Source organism: Sus scrofa, chromosome 7 (genome assembly GCF_000003025.6).
Source record: "Sus scrofa isolate TJ Tabasco breed Duroc chromosome 7, Sscrofa11.1, whole genome shotgun sequence".
NCBI classification, from domain to species: domain Eukaryota; kingdom Metazoa; phylum Chordata; class Mammalia; order Artiodactyla; family Suidae; genus Sus; species Sus scrofa.
In genome coordinates this window covers 86,338,298-86,357,967 of record NC_010449.5, presented here as the reverse complement: position 1 = coordinate 86,357,967, position 19,670 = coordinate 86,338,298, and the positions used below count along the sequence as shown (strand labels likewise).

The following is a 19,670-nucleotide window of genomic DNA, read 5'->3' as shown; positions in this document are numbered from 1 at the left end:
TTGAATCAATCATTTCTACTGGTAGATTTTTAAAAATGAGAACCCTGGATAGAAACTGAATTATTGACCGTGTTTCATGTACACTGGAGTTTGCGACTCGAGAAATCCATACCCAGTTCTCCAGTGGTGCCTCACCCGTGCCGGATGGATAACAAGCACTCAGAAACAGCAGCCGTTTTATCCCCAGAGCCACAGTGTAAACTCTCTTGGGAAAGAACAGGCTAACTTCCCATCCTACTCTTGTCTCCTTCAAAATAAACATGACATTCCTTTCCAAAGCCATTGTTACTCTCCTCACAACTTCCCTCCCTTCCAATGGAAGAAAAAAAAAAAATACAAAGCACCAACTCCCACCCATTTTTATCCCCTGCCTTTCGTCTCAGTCCAAGGCAGCTCTGGGGTTAGAGTTGCTTCAACCACTGTTGCTTCCCCACTACCGCCCCACATGCCATTCGGGGCATGGGAGAAGCAAAGTCTATCCTTCCTACAATGAAGAGAGTCAACTGGGTCAACCACTGCTAGGAGCCCCCAGGCCACTAACCCTGGGAGAGGGATCTCATGATAGACCAGGCCCTAGACCAGCTTTTGAAAAGGTCATCCTAAGGTCATCCTCTGCCTCCAGCTTAAAAAGGCTCACGAGCTGTACTTCCTATACCTCTGATACCCCCTCCGTTCAAAGAAGCACCTGGCAGCCCTGGGTTGTGGGGAGTAAGGGGGAGAAGGGGAGAGGGGGAAGCCAACCAGGTTGAGATCTGTGGAGTGGAACTTGAGGGGCCAACTGTCTCAGGGCCAAGATATTAAAATAATATAAATATGTAAATTAAACTAATAACCAATGATGCATTTGAAGAGTGGGAAAGATGCAAGGAGTTGCTTGATGCAAATATAATGAGAGCACTCTATAAATGAAAGGCTTCTTGCTATTATGGTAAAAAAAAAAAACCCTAGGACTACAGGAGAACAGTTAGGATGGACAAACACAGCACAGGTAAACAGCACTCGGAGTCGCTGAGATTTTGACTTTGTTCACTGAGATTTTGACTTTTAGAGCAAGTGACATCAAGTTCTACATATCATGGAGACCAATTTGCCACTTTTCCTATTTTCAAAACATTTTATAAGCTCTATCCCTTCAACTGAGATGGCTATGACATTCTTATTTTTCTCTGAGAAGATACCAAATGTCTCGACTAAAATCTCACGGCTGGCTTGGGAGTCACAGACCCCAGGCCTCATGGATGTCGCCATTGTCTTCAGTATTGATAGCAAAGAAGGTGAGCCTTCAGCAGAGAGGATGTGAAGAGAATCTTGAAAGAAACAGAAAATCCATTGCAGCAGCTTCAAAAATCTTCATTTTTTTTTTCAATGCCAGCTTCCCAGCTCCAGAGGATCTGAGAATGCCAGAGGGAGGGACGCTGTGGGATTTCCATGCTGGCTACTCTCCAATGACATTTTCCTGGGCTCTGGACCTAGAAACAACCAAAAATAATTTGGTGAGTGTACAGAAATTATTCACCAACCATTTATAAAGCCCGCGCTGTTGTAAAGGGCACAGAGCCGATGCCGGGTGCAGATGAGTGGTGCCGGGTGCAGATGAGTGGTGCCGGGTGCAGATTCCATCCCCATGGAACATCCCTAACATCTTTCCAGAATCATCTGTCCCAAAACATAAACCATCTCATTTCCTGGGCGGGCACACTGTCAGGACAGAAGAAGGAAGGACTAAATTTTCCTCTAAAAGCACATTGCAAAATCCACACGAAGGAAATACATTTTTCAAGCACTGATATGAAATGAGAGATAATGACACTAGCTGACATTGGAGTCATTAGTACATGCCAATCACTGTTCTATCTATTTTACATCTATTAACTCATTCAATCTTCACAAGAACCCTAGGAGTGAGATATCGCTTTTATCCCCATTTTACAGACAAAGGAACTGAGGGACAAAGATGAAGGAGTTTGTCCAAAGTCACGCTCAGAGGCAAAGTGGAGACCCAAAGCCAGGCGGCAGACCTCAGAGGCTGTGTCCTTAACCACTGCTTTCTACCTTTCTGAGCACACTGCTCTTAAGTGAAAACACCCAACCCAATGGCTGTGTCTTTGCTTCCCAAATAAATCCACAGGTTTCATGAGGTTACGGTAATGCTCATGGCCACATTATCGACTTTGGCAAAGCAGACTGAAACTCATCTAGAGCCACAGCCAATTACATACATCACAGAACTTCAAAATAATGATGGTCGTTTCACCGTATCAAGATTTTCAAACACATTACCTGACAGCTATCATCTAACCCCTGTGCTAACTGGGTTCAAAACAGAAACCTGACTGGTGGTTTCAGGATAGAAATTCTAGGAAAGGATTCAATTTCTCCGAAGTTTTTAGTTTCTCCCAGAAGTTACTGGAAGATGCCATGCGGAGGTCTGGGCTTTCTCAGCTAAACCCATCTATGTGGACTCCATCTACATGGACGCTATATCCATGCGGACATCCTGGTGGCGGGTGGGGGGCTCTTCTTGCTCCAGAACCTACAGCCCTTTCTCTGCTCAAGAGCCAGTCTCCACTAATAGGTAGTTCCACCACAGAGGCTGTCAGGGTCCCTCCAAGAAACCCAAACTTGGCCAGATGCAGACAAGCTCACTGGTCCCCAAGGGGCAGCCCTTGGCCCAGAAGCCGTGAGCTCCATCCAGTGGGCTCCCAGGATGCTACAGCTCTCACCACCAGGAAGAGGGTCTCAGAGGCTGCCCAGCAGCCTTGCTTCCACGCAGACCTTACCTCTTGTTCCCTCTCCACGTCTGCTGGGTTCTCTTATTCCAGTCTGTACATCTCACGAGCTGCCAGGATCCCCAGGAGAAGGAGTAAGGACATTCGTGGATCATTTTACTTTACATTCTTCCAGCTGAACACTCGGTTCCTGAAAGGAAATCTTAATTCCCACCCCAGGAACTCCTGGCAGGAGAGTCCAGGGCCCATCAAGGGTAGCTGCCCAGCCTCTGAGGGAGACATTCAGAGGCCCCTGAGCCCAAGTGGCTACGGGGAACATTGTGTCCCTTAGGACCCGCTTCCCCCCACGCCCTGGAGGGGCTTCCCACTGGGCATCTGGGTCAGAAGCTAGGAAGCCAGAGGGGTGGCTGCTGGGCTTTTGAAATGACTCTTCCTTGGGAGCTTGTCTGCAGCTATGGGTGTGTGGGGCCTCTCTCCTCCCCCAAGTCCACAGGCGTTTGGCACTGCTGTGGGGACAGAGCACCTCCTTCACTACCTGGTAATAAGCATCATTGGTCATCACTCCCCAGCTAGGGCTCATTTTCACAAAAGAAGTGTCCCCCAGGCTGACGACGAGCACCCTCTCCCCATTCTTCCTTGGCAGTGGGTCTCCTTGGAAGCGCCCTCTCCCCTCCATCCTCCCCCAACACCGCAATAACCAACCCAGCCAGATCCTGGGGTCCTTTCAGCATGTTCTCCCCAATTTCATCCGTACACACTTCCCTGCAAATGCTCTTTCCAAATCTCAAGTCATCCCTTAGGGAACACTGGATATAGGTCAGTACACCGTGCTAAAGACTTCCTCTCAGGAGCAGGAACACTCACGCATTGTGACCCCAAGTCTCCAGGGTCCCAGCCACAGGGCTCAGGCTCTGGCTGCAGGGGAGACACCGGGCTTCGCCTCTCACCACGCGCCCCTGGGCATCGCTCACCAGTTGCTGGGGATGGAGAGGAACTCTGTAGTACTACACTGAGGCGACTCCCCCAGGTGGGACTCAGGCACATGCTGCGGCCCTAGGTGACTCCGCAGAGTCACAGCAGCTCCCCCAGTTTCCTTCCTTGGTCAGGCCAGTGGTCTCTCCTCAATGCCTCATCTTCCTCTCAAGACTGGAATCCTCTCAGAGTTCTGAGGAATTCACTGTCCAAGCCAGGTCCTTCCTGGACCCTTGAGTCCTTGGCCAGAGGCCAGGCACGCATTGGCATGTGGTTGTGCATACAGTCGTGAGCGTGAAGGGCCAGGTGCTGTGTGAAATATGGAGGGATATGGATGGAGGGACCCCCTCCCTTGGCCTCCCCCAGATCTTGGCTTGTTCTTTCCAAGCAAAGTCTCATGCAGGGTCCTCTCCTCTGACCCTGAATTTGAGGGAGGAGACCCGCTATTGTGCCTACTTGATCCCCTACTGCCCTCAACTTGGGCTCTGATACTGGAATCACCAGCATCTCCTCAGAGGACACCTGGGAGCTGAAACCTTCTTTTGCCAGAAGCCAGCCCTGGCCCAATAGAGTTTCCAGACTGAGAAACCCACACAGCTTCCCGGGCCACAGTGTCACTGTCGTTTGTGAGCCAGCTGGTTGGGGCTCATGCCCTAGCTCCCCTTGGCCAACGTGCTAGGGGAGAAATTCCAGGATTCCGACATCCAGGGGTCACCAGCCAGTGGGCTCCATGGCATCAACTGTCCTACACTTACAGAGAGCTCATGCTTCTGCCAAAACAATAAGGCTCTCACATACACATCCATTCTCTGACTCCACACAGTGGCCACCCTCCATTCAGTCTAGCTGAGGGGGAGGTGTGCCCCATGTGCCCCCAACCCCAACACCCCACTCCCCACCCCACCCCCGCCCCGAGTGGGGCAGGAAAGCCTTGAGGCACAGGTGTAGAAGGAAGAACTAGAGGAAGAGGAAGCCAACGGCCTTCTACTAAGTCTTGCTTAGGGCTCTGGGGTCCAGCCTCAAAGGGAATTTACCCTCCTGTGGGGAAAAAAGAGTTGAATTCACAGAAACTCTCTGAGCCCAAGTTTCCTCAAGTGTAGAATGAGGACACCAGATGACAGTCCCCAAGTGCCCTTCGGCAGTGGACACAATGTTGCTTACACTGCAAAGATATCCCTGTCCTGTTCCCAGAACCTGTGAACACCTTATGTTACATAGCAAGGGGGGTTAAAGTTGCAGGTGGAACATCAGCTGCTATTCAGGTAACCTCGAGATGGAGAGGTTATCCTGCATTATCCAGGTGAGCCCAGTATAATCTCAAGGGCCCTTGGAAGTGAAAGAGGGAGGCAGGAAGGTCAGAGAGAGATTTGATGATGCTAGCTTTGAAAACGGAGGAAGGGACCAGGAGCCAAAGGATACAGGTTACCTCTAGAAATGGGAAAAGGTAAGTAAGAGGTTCTCTCCTAGAGCCTCTTAAAGGAACATAGCCTTACCTACACTTTGATTTTAGCCCAGTGAGGCCCCTTTTGAACATGCTGACTTGCACAAGAGTAAGATAATAAATCTGTGTTGTTTTAACCCACTCATCTTCTTGTAATTTGTAATGGTAGTGATAAGAAACTAATTCACTCTCCATCCCCAGCATCCGCACCCACATGCTATGAATCAGAACCCCAGTCCTGGTGCAACCTATATAAAATATTTACATGCTCTGTCGACTTGGAGAAGAGACTTGTGGCTGCCTGATGGGAGGGGGAGGGAGTGGGAGGGATCGGGAGCTTGGGCTTATCAGACACAACTTAGAATAGATTTACAAGGAGATCCTGCTGAATAGCATTGAGAACTATGTCTAGATACTCATGTTGCAACAGAAAAAAGGGTGGGGGAAAAAATGTAATTGTAATGTATACATGTAAGGATAACCTGACCCCCTTGCTGTACAGTGGGAAAATAATAATAAAAAAAATTTACATGCTCTGAAGGAAAACATGAGTATAATGTCCTACACTTACAGAGAGTCCTGCTGTTTTTAAACTACTGTCATTTTAAAAAAAAAGTATACATCTTCTTATGAGCTAAATCCTGCCGATGTAAAGTCAACTGGATATCATCCTTTCCCTCAAGTAATTCACTGTCTAGTTGGAAAAAGAAACACAGGAGCAACTACCTAGAAACCTCGATGTTTCAGAAGTTAAGAGTTGGACAAAACCCAGTCTCCTTCAATGGAAATGGCAAGTGGCAAGAAGAATCACAGTAACCAGCCACCTCTGCTCCAGACTCAGCTGTGAAGCCTACCTGGGCATGGGTGGTTTTTTTTAATCTAATGAGTAATTCCAAGTCACAACCAGGACACTGAACCATTGCAAGATCTTTTCATGTTTTACTTGGTATCAAATCTTCTTTGTACTTCTTTTTTGTCAGAGGTGGATGGAAAATTCTAGTAATAGGGAGCAGTGGAGAAAAAAATCACTGCTTAAGAGCAGAATTATGAACAATGCATCCTTTTCCTCCTATCTCCTCTCCCCTTCCTGAATCTCAAAACCTTTCAAACCCATGCATATTCTTTGTGTAGATGGATAGGACCAGCTCAGCTGGAATCATTCTTATCTGTGTGGTCGACTTTTGCTTTGTTTGAACCTGAGCGGAATTGCTGTTAAGACCTGCAAACAAGTACTTTGCATGGGAGACTGATCTACTAAGGAAATTCTGCTAAATCCTTCCTCTTGTGTTGATTACTGACTGCTGAAATATCCAAGCTGGCAATTTATCAGGAGGAAAACTGGCAAACCTTTGAGATGAAATGTCTAAGAAACTATAACTTTTTTAATGGAGTCAAGGGTTGCCTATTTTTACAATAAGACAGATATTTTCTGCACCCAGCTAGGTAAGACCATACAGATGGACTTATGAGTCAACTGGACAAGGTTCAGAACTACTACTACAAGCTGCCCATCAACAGTTCGAGATGCAAACATTCTTCCCCAGCTATTTCTTTAAGCTTGGGTTTCTAAACCTACCCCATAAGGGAGCATTGTCAAACCTATCCCATCAAGAAGAAGCCCTGCTAGCTTCAAAGATTTTGATGTTGGAAACTTGTCTTGGTATGTCTGAAAAGCAGAATGTCACATGTCAGTGGGCTCAGCCCAGAGCCCATACTGTGAGCATCTGCCCAGAATTCTCATCCCAATTCTTTATACCTCCTCTCCTCTCTCTTGGGTGGACTACTTCTTGATTCCCAAGGGCAATGCCTGCAGGGCTTTGATGCAACCGAAGCATAATCAGACAGGAAGAACAGAGTGCAAGAGACAAGGAAGTTTAGAGGAGATCTGCTTCTGGATGAACCAAGTTCTTCATGTGTACCCATGAAGATGCAAAGCTTTGAGAGAGAATTTGAAGAGCCAGTGGCCAATCACATCCATTTGGGGGTGGGAGGGGTGGAATGCCTAGCAAAAGACACTGATAATATTTGGAATGAAACCACCTAGTTACTTCCAACTTTTCAGAGTATCAATTAAAGCTAATAGTGAAAGGCGTTGGGATCTAACCCATTCATTGCATGATATGGCTCCAATTATACCTCCCTCCCAGTCCCTACCCCCACCAGCATCTCTTTCACCAACTTTCTATTCAGGAGAGTGGGGGCAGGGCATTCCCCAGGGATCATTACAACTCCCTCACACCAGCCCAATGCCCCTTGGCATCCAGCCTTGAGGATTCACTTCTCCTGCAGCAGTTCTGTCATTTCACCCTTCCTTTGAAAGACTAGTGCCCTTAACTCATGAGGTAACAACTATTCTCTCCTTTCCCCTCATTTCATCTCAGCACAGGGCTCTCTGTTTGCTCCAGACATCATAGGGCTGTAGGCATGAGGTGCTCTGGTTACTGCATTGAACGTAACAGCCTTAATCACCAAGCCCCTGGCAAGCTCACCCAGCAACAGGATCCACCACCATTTACCACAAAGCCACATGATTCAACACACCACTTTCAAATCTAAGGACCCAAAGAAGTATAAGACCCAGGCTCATCCTTGAGTTAAAAAAAATATATAGATAGATATGTATAGAGATATATATATATTCATTCCAGCAGCAGAGGCTAGCTTCACTAGAGACCAAGAAGTGGTGAAGAGTGGGGAGTCAAGTCAGTCTGTGAGCAGAACTGAGCCCTTTGATCTTGACTGACTGCAAATGTCCTCACAAGAGAAAAAAAGTGTGATGTGACATGGGTGTTTGAGAAGGACAGAATCTAGGCTAGGGACAGAGGACCAGGCAGGAGACAAGAGCACTTACAGTATGTTCAACAAAGTGGAAAACCTTTCAAATAAAATCGGAGGGTGTGAACAGGAGAACTGGAGAAATGGAATCCGAAAAATAGCATTGCGACCAGACTGTTCTGAGTTTTCTAAAGCTGAGCTAAAGAGATAGGACTTTATTCTGTTGGCAGTGGGAAGTCAGCGAAGGGTTTTAGAGGGAGGGTGAAATGCTCCTGCTAAATGTGGTTCAAGAAATATAGCTCTGACAAGGTCTATGTAATGGATTGGTGGATGGAAGTGTCTGAAGGCAGAGTGACTACATTGGGTTGAAGGGTGACTCCCCCAAATGCATGTCCCCCACAACCTCAAGGTGTGACCTTATTTGGAAATAGGGTCTTTGCAAATGTAATTAGTTAAGATGAGGTCATATGAGATGAGGGTGGGCCAATGAGTGGTGTTCTCATAAGAGGAGAGGATAGACATAGACACATAGAGAGGAGAAGGCCATGTGAAGATGGAGGTAGAGATGAAAGAGATGCATCTACAAGTCAAGGAATGCCAGGCGTTCCCAGCCACCACCAGAAGCCAGGAGAGAAGCAAGCGACTGATTCTCCTTCAGAGCCTCCAGCAGGAACCAGCCCTGCTGACACTTTGATTTCTGACTTCTGAGGGTCCAGAACCACAAGACAGTACATCTGTGCTGTTTTAAGCCACTCAGTTTGTGATAATTTGTTACAGCAGCCCAAGGAAGCTACTGAGAGACCAGTAAAGAATCTGGCTGGAGTGCAGGCTCTGGAAATGATGCCTGCAACAAAAGCAAGGCCTTGGGAATTTGAAAAGAATCATCAGTGAGAATTAATAATTGGGAACAAGCAAGCTGTAACAGAGAGGTATGGGGACTCTTCTTGGTTCCAGTACTCTGGGATGTGAATTTCAGTCCTTGAAGGTGCTCCTGGAGGGGAGGGGTTAAATTTGGGCTCCTGAACTTGGAGTCAGATTGGAAGCAATGCAGGGTGATCTCTAGCAACCCTAACCCAAAAGCGAGTAACTACTACATATTGTAAACCAAATTACCTTGTTTGTCTTTTTTGGTGTTTGTGTGTGTGTGTGGTTTTTTTTTTTTTTTTTTTAAGGAAAAACTGTAAATAGCTTACTGTGCAAAAAAAAAAAAAAAAAAAAGAGAGCAGGCTCCTTTGGGGGTGGCATGGTGAAAGCAGAAATGTTGACAGTGTCCCAAAGGTAGTGTGGATGCTGAGGGAATCTTGCCTATCCCAACATCTAAGTTTACCTCCAGGTCCATCTTTGCTTGAAAGACCCAGGATTTATGAGTGAGGGAGTGGCAGGCTTCCTCAGCATTCCTCTGACTCCTCTTTCATTTGGGTGTGTGTTGTAAGCAGCCCATAGCCTTCTTTCCCCAGTCGGGTATCCAGGAGCCCTACCTCTCAGTGCACCTGACCTGAGCTCTCACCCCAGACTTTGTGCCTGGGACAAAATCTAGGGAGAGGAGGGCTTTGCTTACCTAATGGCATTCACTGACTCCAACAGACTGCTCCTGGAACCCCTCCCAGCACATCAGAAGCTGTCAGTGAAGAAATCACAGGATTGCCTCTTAAGAGGGGAAAAGCAAACAAAAATCCAGCATGGGTACCAGCTGTCCCTGGACTTGCCTCTGGTTCCTATTCTTTGAGGCCCTTATGCCCACCATGGCCTGGGGCCCTCCCTTCTGCCTGGGGATTTCTGGAAATGAAGAGCCTGTCCTTGGCTTGGCATCCACCAACAACAGAGCCACCAGGACCTCCCATGGCTCCATCTTCTCTGCTCCTCTGCCGAGTCAGCCCTTCCCAGGCACTCAGGACTGCTCTCTCAACCCCTTGTCCCTACTGTCCCTCAAGGTGCCATTAGTCTCTCCTATAGTGCAACCCACAGTGAGGGTTGGAGGCTTCCATGAGCATCCTACCCACTAAGTTGGCACAGCTGGTGGGGATAGGCACTCACATGTTTTGGGGTGTGTCAATTGACATCAACTTCCTTGGAGGTAAAATCTGTTTTGAAAGGCTTTGTTTTGTTTTGTTTTGTTTAATTAGTTCTTCCTTCTAACCCCAAAATTCCACTTCTAGAAACTTACTCTGAAAAAAAAAAATAAGATATGTGTTCAAAGATGTTACTGGAAGATTTCCATCATGGACTTACATATAATAGTGAAATAAAATTAAATAGCACCTAACTCTCCATGACAGAAAGCTATTTCAATAAATTTTGGAATATACCTGCATGGGAATATTATCTCACCACCAAAATGGATGTTGCGAGGTAATATCATTTTCCTCCAGAAAGAAGAGCAGAGTGGCTGGGAGGCAGGCAAGAAAAGGCAACTTTCCTTGAAAACTCTTTTATACCTGTTGCATTTTTGAAGCATGCAAATCATAGATAGTAGATAGGTAGATAGTATTGTCAAGGGTGTTCTGAATAAGAGTAGCTTAGAAAGGTATTCAAGAAGTATTAAGTGAGGGAGTTCCCGTCGTGGTGCAGTGGTTAGCGAATCCGACTAGGAACCATGAGGTTGCGGGTTCGGTCCCTGCCCTTGATCAGTGGGTTAACGATCTGGCATTGCTGTGAGCTGTGGTGTAGGTTGCAGACACGGCTCGGATCCCACGTTGCTGTGGTCTGGCGTAGGCCGGTGGCTACAGCTCCGATTAGACCCCTAGCCTGGGAACCTCCATATGCCGCAGGAGCGGCCCAAGAAATAGCAAAAAAAAAAAAAAAAAAAGTATTAAGTGAAAAATATATGTTGCAAAATAAGACCGTTCTGCAAAATACCATTTCTACTATCAAAAACAAAAAGTCTAGAAGGAGATGACTCCAAGACTTAACACTATACATTTGTTTGTTTAAAAAAAATTTTATTGAAGTACAGTTGATTCACAATGTTGTATTAGTTTTGGGTGTACAGCAAAATGATTCAATTTCATATATGTTTTCAGATTCTTTTTTCTTCTTTTTTTTTCTCTCTTTCTCTTATTGGCCACTCCATGGCATATGGAAGTTCCCTGGCTAGAGGTCAAATTGGAACTATAGCTGTCAGCTTACACCACAGCCAGAGCAATGCCGGATCCAGGTTGCATCTGCAAACTACACCACAGCTCATGGCAACACCAGATCCTTAACCCACTGTGCAAGGCCAGGGATTGAACCTGTGTCCTCATGGATACTAGTCAGCTTTGCTACTGTTGAGCCACAATTGGAACTCCCTCATTTGCATTTTTAGATTCCACATATAAGCGATATCATCTGGTATTTGCCCTTCCTCTGTCTGACTTATTTCACTCAGTATGATAATCTCTAAGTTCATCCATGTTGCTGCAAATGACATCATTTCATTCATTTTCGTGGATGAGTAATATTCCATTGTCTATCTGTATACTACAGCTTCTTCATTCATCTGTCGAACATTCAGGTTGCTTCCATGCCCTGACTATTATAAATAGTGCTGCTATGAACATTTAGGTGCATGTATCTTTTCAAATTAGAGTTTTCTCTGAATATACGCCCAGGAGTGAGGTTGCTGGATCATATAGCAACTCTAGTTTTTTCAGGAATCTCCGTTAACAGTACGTATTTCTAATGGATGGAATTATAGGTGATTTTCATTTTCTTCTTACATATGTTTATTTCCTACTTTTTCTACAAGGAACATGCATTGGGGAAGGGGGTTTGGTGGGGGCAGGGAGGAACAATAAAAGTTATTTTTAATTTTTCATAAATGTTCCAATGCTTCCCGTCTTGGTCAAACTTCTAGAAAGAACAGGGAGACTCATTGTCTCTACTTGGTCACCCCCCCACCTTACCCAACTCCACCTGCATCCACTCCTCCATCCTTCTACCAGTTCCCATCTCTTCCCAGAAAGGGTCTGGCAAATGCCTCTCCCCTGTTGCCAAACACACTGGATGATATTTTCAGGCCCCCCTTTTTTCTGGCCTTCGTGCTGTATTTGTGCTCAATGTATTTAACAAACACCAACGTTGTGATTATTGTGTGTCAGGCACCATAAGGGTTAACAATCCTGAAAAGCCAGATCGCTGCCCTCAAAGAACCACTTGCAGGCTGGTGGGAGAGGAGGAGGAGTGGCCACACAGGGACAGCCCCCTACGGCACTCTCTGGATTCTCCACCAAGCTCTTCTCCCCACCTACACCCCAGCCGCCTCTGCCTGCCCCTCACACATCTGTCCCCAGGAATCTGTGCTCACCCACACCCTCTTCCCCTCCTCACCTCCCTGGACTACCTCTCTCTCATCTGCTCTTATTCAGAGGCCCGGGCCGGGGCAAGAGCAACAGACACCTTCCCTTCTGTTTCCCCTGAGGCCACAATAGACCTTGTCATCATCACCCCCACCTCCCAACTCTGCTCCTTTCTTACTTGATGGCATCTCCGGGGGCCACTCCTACACACACCATCACTCACCTCTCCTCCACTCAGGTCCTCGACCCCGTTCCCCCCTCACTTGGGCTTCATCTCCCGCCCCATCCATTGCAGTGGCTCTCAGCCCCTCTTAGGTTTGTTCTGTGCGGATTGGAGCCAAATTTCCATCAGAAAAAACTTGCCCTACCCGTCTAGGCCCTGCTGCTCACCAGTCTCTATGTGATAACAGCCCTCCCTCTCCACGCCCACCTCCCACCACTTCCCTTCACGTCTCCACTGTCACCCCTCTGTGCCTTTGCCCACGCTGGGGGCCCATCCCTTGATTCTCTCCCAAGCACTCTGAGTCCTTTCTTCATCAGGATTCAGCCCAGGCGCCTCTGTTCCAGGAACTGCTCAGGAATGAGGGCCCTGAGTGGGCGGCCCTCCTCAGTGACTGGGTCACGACTAGACCAGAGGGTTCGCCTCATTACATGGATGTGACCAGCACACCTGTGCTGACCTCCTCCCAAGTCATCCATTGGGGACAATTACTTATCTCCAGGTCTGAGCACAATGGCTGGCCATTGCTGGCACTTCCTGAAGTGAACCCAGAGCTGCTACCATCACAGAAGGAAGCCAGCAGAAACTTGGGCCCAGCAGTGAAGCTTTGGCTTAGGTTCAAAACCATCTCAGGCCCGAGTGGAAGCCATCTGTTAAGGTGCCTTTGCCCATGTTGGAAACTACAGCTCAGTTCTCCCTGTGATGGGCCCCCACCTGGAGGAGGGGTCCCTCTCCCAGGCACCAGCCTGGCTGTGTCCCTTTGCTGCTCACCCCAGCCCAAAAAGGAAACCCTCCCAGCCACAGGGCTCCAATCCCCTGCCCAGGGGCACAGAGTTGATCTCTAGGCCTTGGTGATGGAGCGAGCCAGCCCTGAGCCCTCCAGCAGGAGACCCCCCTCCTCCCCCAGTGTGCCTGAACCTCCCACGGTGAGTGAAGAGGAGCAGAGTGCACTGGAGGGTCACATGTGCTAAACCTCATTCACCAGGAGCCTCAAACCACTGGCCATGAACCTTCTCTCCAAATGAAGGTCTACCCAGCCATTCTATTCGTATGATGTTAAAAGATGTTTGGAGTTCCCATTGTGGCTCAGCAGTTAACAAATCTGACGAGCATCCATGAGGATGCAGGTTTGATCCCTGGCCTCGATCCGTGGGTTAAGATCTGGCGTTGCCATGAGCCGTGGTGTATGTTGCAGATATGGCTTGGATTCTACGTTGCTGTGGCTGTGGCGTAGGCTGGCAACTACACCTCGGATTTGACCTCTAGCCTGGGAACCTCCCTATGCCATGAGGGTGGCTCTAAAAAAGCAAAAAAAAAAAAATTATTTATTAAGCATTTACATGGAATATACCATCTACAATTTTTGTTCCAATTTTTTGCCATTTCTCTTTTTAATATTCAACACTCAAAAAAAGTGGAAAAGACCAGGGCTTCTTTTCACCTCCAAAATAGTCTCTGGTGTTGACACAGGGTAGGTGGCAACCCTTCTCCAGGCCTCTCCAGCTCCCCACCACAACCCCCCAGCCCCTGCACACACTTGGCGACAAAAGAATGCAGTAACCTGGGGAGGCAGGGTCCCCAGAACAAGGTAGATGAGGAGTGGACACCTCCACCTTGGAGACAGGGAGTCTCCTGTCCCCGTAGTGGTGAGAAGGGGGAAAGAGGACAAAATCCAGCACACAGATCTCCCTGCAGCCCTGCTCACCTCTGTGGGCACCCATCACCCCCTCAAAAGACACAAGAGCCAGGGCAAGACACAGGCACAGCCCGGGGGGCATGAAGGAGCAGGACGAGGAGGCCGAAGTCCCCCAGCCCACAAACCTCTGCTGACTCTGCCAAGGCTCCCACATCAAGTTTTTCTTCAGCTAAGGCAGGGAGAGCACCTGGGAAATGATCAGGCAGTGAGCAGAGGGCTCTCACATGCAGCCGTGACTGGCCTAGAACCCGTGCAGGGAATAAGTTCCTAAGTGGATTCATCACACGTCCCTGGGCATTTCCAGTGTGCTCACTGCCAGGTCCCCTCCCAGAGGTCTGGATGGCCCACCTCCCTGAGGCCTGATAATCCACCCAGCTGCAGAACCAGGCCACCAACCGCTGAGAATTCTAGCGAGAGAAAATTCCAACGGCAGTTGAAGGCAATGGTCAAGGGAAGCCAGGGGGACTGCAGGACCCACAGTCTCGGGGAGGGGCACAAAGGGGGACAGGATACTTCAGGGCCTGCAGCGGAAAGCTGATGGGAGAAGGGAGGTCATCAGAGACCATGCTGGGGGGCCCACGGGGAAAAATGGGAGGACTTTTCTCCAGGTCCAGAAAGTGGGGGCACAGCCATCGTTATCAGGTGGCCTTAAGGCAGACCTTGCTGATCTTTGTGTGTCCACGTGGGAAGTCTGCCCCGAGGATGAAAACTCATGGCCTTTGCCACAGCCATTGCACTAACTGGCTCCTTCTTAGCTCCAAAGCCAGGAGTCCTGGCTGCCTCTGGGCCGAATTCTAGGTAGGGACCATGAATCAAAATCAAGATCAAGCTCATGCCAAAGATATGACTACTTTATAGAAACAAATGGGCAAGTTCAAATGACCAGGCCAGTGCCAAGTCTCAGCAGAGGAAACGGAGGAGGCATTTGGGAGTGGACCCATTGCCATGGGCCCTGAGATTGTGTACGTGCTGACGCCACACCAAACCCACAATGGTGGCCCAATAGTCTCCATTTGAGGGGCACTACCTGCCTTGGGAAGGCTTTCCAGTGCCCCTCGGCTAAGTGCCTGATAGTTCCTTTAATGAGCAGTTAGTTCCAAACAAAAAAAGCTTGGAGCCTGATAGATATCACTGTGTGCACTTGGCAATTGTTTACATATTCAATGGCACTCTTGGGAGTTGGCTGCAGTGCCCCTGGGGCACCTCGGTGCAGAGCTGGGGAACCTCAGGGGCAAACCATTGATTAAGATTCCTGGTTGAGTCCTTTCCGTACTTACTCTCTCCTACCTCAGAGTGAGAGGTGACAGGCATGCTGGCCTCAGATTTTTATAAAATGTGTTTACGTCAAGGAGGTTTCTGAATGAGTTGTTTTGTTTCCACAGCCATCTAATACCAGTCCTCTTGGGAACCTTGCCCCAAAGGAATCGTTTCATGAACTTCACACGGTCAAAGTTGCAGCATCTGGAAGAATGCGTCCAAGGGTCTCAAAGTTTCTCCATTAACATGGAAATAAGTTGAATGTGCAAAACACACCCCGTGTTAAAGCAACGACAACAGCGTGATTCTATTCCTGACGGTCACACTCTCGGTCTCATCCCAGCTGTCGCTGTCCTCTATTCCATGTCTCCGTTTCCATGCTTTCCCCACCAGATTAGAGCCTTGAGGAGGGCAGGGGTTCTGGCTGGCCTCCTCCTCGGATCCCTCCCCAGGCACAGTGAAGCCAACTCCGGAATAATGAAAGTGACAACAACACAGTCAAGGCCTCACGATGGCCTTTGCTCAGCAAGGAATCCCAGTTGGATCCTTGAGCTTATTGCCAAATGGCAGTAAAAGGAAGGTCTCATCGATTGAGAACCCATCCTGGGAAGTAGCCCAGACTCGACCCAACACCCAAATCCATACTTTCTCTTTGTCCAGTTATTTTTCTACCCTCTTCATGGTGTATTGAAAGCCAGGGAGATGCATAGCCCAGGAAAGGGAGGCGGGTGCATGAGGGAATGAGGAACAGGGATGGGGTGCAGGAGGAATGAAGGGAAGTAGAGGGGTTTTAAAAGAAGCAAAGAAGAACGCACATTGTTATCAAAGCTTCGAAAGCCAGAGCTTTCATTTAACACTAGAATCCTGATCCCAGCTATTTCTGTGTGCTGCCCACACCCCCTGGGCATGACACCTGTCTTGGTTTTTGCAGTGACTTACAAGCACAAATTCTGAAACCTTTGGTGAAATCATTCTAACTAAATTAAGCGTGTGGTCTATACTTAAGGTCATGTGCAAGATGTACTGTGTCACTTATCACCTTAGTGACGTGCCATGTCTCTGTATAACACTCCCACCACCCTGATTCAAGGATGCTTCACGCAGGGCGTCGCCTTGGCGGAATGCTGTGGCCACTAGATGCCATGCGGGCGTATCATGCGTGCACAGGAGCACACGTGTTTATATTCTTTCTCCTCCCACTCAGCATTCTGGACACTCTTCTCTAATCCTCAGTCATTTGTGAAGCTGTCCTGCCGTGAATGATCAAAGTCTTGCACTCTTTTTCTCTACCGCGGCTTGCAGCTGGCCAAAAGCCTGGCTCTGAGTGAGGAATCCGGCGGGCCTGGCCCCTCCCGAGACCTCTGTGCTTTTGCTAATGGGCTCCCAGTGGGGGCCCTTTGAACCCGATCTGCCAGAAGAAGGCTCCCAACCCTAGCACTGCCAGCTCTTCCAGTGAATCTTGAACTTCATGCTTTTAGCAGAGCCTACTAAAGAATTGAGAGTACTTGTCCCTGCTCAGCCCTTAAGCTCAACTAGCATGTCCTGGAAGGCCGCTGCCATCTCCTGACAAATTCCTGGTTTCCCATCTGCCTCCCCATCCTCTCGTTTCTGCAGTTCTCCCGGGATCTCTCCTTCCAGTCTGTTCATCTCAGACTCTAACGTGAGCCCCAAAGCCATAAAGAGCTGTGGCATTTCAACAACGAAAGGTACAATTAGCATCCTCCAAAGGAGCTTCCTCCTCGCAATCCTTCCCACACAAAGGGCCCAGCACATCCTCCCACCAAGGAGAGATGGGGTCCCCCAGGGTGGCCACCTAAACCCAGGTTCCAGGTCCATGAGGCCAGAAGAGGCCCCAAGCTTTGGGCTTGCTCTCTCTGGACGCTCTTCCAAGTCTGGCTCGTCCCAGCTGTTATGTTCTAGTCTAGACCAGTGGTTTTCAATTTGTTTTGACCCCCCCAAATCACCCTAAGAAATAAATGTGCTTTTCATCACCTCCCAGTAAAGATATTTAGGTATAATAGAGCTATATGTATAGGTATGGTACATATATTAAAAAAAAAATCACCCTTTCTATATGCAATACACGGAGGCTTTTGTTTCTAATCTGTTGTTTTAAAGTGCTGGCTGTAAACCACTAAATTGATTTCACAACCCACTAATGGTTTGCGACCGGCAGTGTGAAAAACGCTGCCATGTGAGCAGTGTCTAATTCAGCCTTGCACCCTGGCAAGCAGTCTTTTATTCTCAAGGGATGCCGAGGAAATTTCCAAATCTGAACAGATCCCAGGGCCCCCCTCTGCACTGGCCACATCCCCCTGGGGAGCCCGTAGGAGGCTGGCCTCTGCTCTGCCTCTTAAGGGGGCTCCACTCCTGCAAAGTATCTAGAGTCCAGTCTGGGCATGGACTGGGCTTGGCCACATCCTCTCCATGGCCATCTTCCCCCAAACCTCCCCACCCTCCTCTCCTCTCTCCCCACTGTTTACAAGATTGTGGGGTGAACTACACCTGTTCCCCGGGTGCCCGCAGCTCTGGCAGGAGAGAAAGGAACAGGGAGAGGTGGGCGGAGATGGAGGAAGAGAAGATCAGATCCCACGGGGTGGTGGGGGGAGGGGGGGTCTCTGTCCCATCCCCGGGACAATGGCCCCTTGGCACCGCAGCCCACTCAGGGCTGGGCTCCAGCCTGTCCACCTGCCCCCCGGCCGGGTAGAGGATAACCCTTTGCATAACAGAGACCATCCCTGACCCTGAGAACCCAAAGGAGGATGGGATGTCACCCACAGCCTGTTTGGCCAGTGTTTGGAGACACCTGTGATGACGCTCCATTCCAGTTTAAAGAGGGTGAGACCCTGGGAATCACTTGACAGAGCTTTTAGTTTTGGTCAAAGGAAGGCATAGTCTTCTGGCCCCTCCCCCATGGTGAACCCCCTCTGGGTGGGCAGAGTGCGGGCAGGCAAGGGGCCTTTGCCCAAGCCCGAAACTCCTCTGCTGAGAGTCCACGTTTTTTCTCACATTCTTTTCTCCTCCCCTCACTGGGTGGTAAAAGGTCTGTTTCAGACATTCACTTCCCTTAAATGGGTGGCCTTTGTTGTGTTTGTGACATGACCTCCAGCCCCAGCAGCTTCTCCACTGACCCGCAGCCAGGTTTTCCAGCCACTTGGCCTTTCTGTTGGGGGAGCATGCAGGAAACACTAGGCACAGTGACAGTAGTTTCCACTCAGGCGACTCTGGGGTGGGGGCAGCGTTGGCATTCCCTGTTGATGGGTACAGAGAGTTTGCCCCTTTCCCTCAAGAACACAAGGAGCCATCCCTAGGCTCTCTTCCTCTCGCCCTTTCTCCCTGCTCATTTCATTTCAGCCCAGGCTGCTTCCACGCCAGGCTGGAAGACACTGTTGTTAAGCTGACGGCTGCATCTCTTCAACTGAAGGTTGTGCTTCCCTTGACCTGGCCCTGGGAGTTAAACCCACCAGCCGGCAGAGTGAGCAAGCTGAGGCTTCCGAGAACCCCCCCAAAACACAATCCATGCCCTCAAGGAATTTACAGTGTCTTTGGAGAGAAAGATGGACAAACATAGGCAACCATAGGAGGCAGCTAGGGGAAACGATAATCCCTTTTGGAAGATTCCTAAAGAGTGCTGGGCAACTGCAGAGGGGGGATCCAAGCTGGATTCCGAGTGAGATTCGAGGCTCCTAATGGGGAGAGGTGATGGGGGTTGCAGGCCACGTGCTTGGGAACAATTGAAGAAACGTTTGTGCAGGGAGGGAAGGTGGCCCCGACGAGGGGCAAACATGGCAGCAGCCACGGAGGCTCTGGGCCCTCACCTGAGTAAGAGTTTGGACGCTCACTTACGGGAAGTGGGAGGCTGTTGAAGGTTTTATGAGCCAGTTACAGGGGAGATTAGCAGTTTCAGGGGAGAATCGCTTGTCAGTGGTGCATGGAAAGGACAGGAAGGGTGGAGCCTGGAGACTGGGATGCCAGTAGGGAACCAGAGATAAAGGTCAGTGACTGGCAGCTGCCAGGCTCTGGAGTCAGCTGGCGACAGTGTGCCTGAGCAGACGAGCTTTCTGTGGAAGGGCTGGGGAGTGGCAAGAGACACCATCTGTTAACGGATTGTGTTGGGGTGAAAGGTGACTTACTGGTGCCCAGTTTGGAAGAACTCGATGCCATTACACAACAGGGAAATTGGCCATCATTTAAGAGCAGAGTCCAAAGAGTTCCTTTGCAGGAGTGCTGGGCGTGGGGTATATGGAAATGCTATATCCTTGACGCAAAATTACACCGGGAGACAAGGCAGAATTGTGGACTC

General features: G+C 49.0%; 1 protein-coding gene across 1 annotated transcript in view; it reads right to left on the bottom strand.

Annotated features, from left to right (window-relative positions):
* The window catches only part of FAM174B (family with sequence similarity 174 member B), a 174,984-nt gene continuing 156,328 nt past the window's right edge, over window positions 1,015–19,670 (bottom strand). Inside the window, exon 3 of the mRNA XM_013978276.2 lies at window positions 1,015–1,469. Within this exon, the coding sequence (XP_013833730.1) occupies window positions 1,436–1,469 (34 nt within the window). The 3' untranslated portion in view covers window positions 1,015–1,435. The remainder of the gene's footprint in view (window positions 1,470–19,670) is intronic.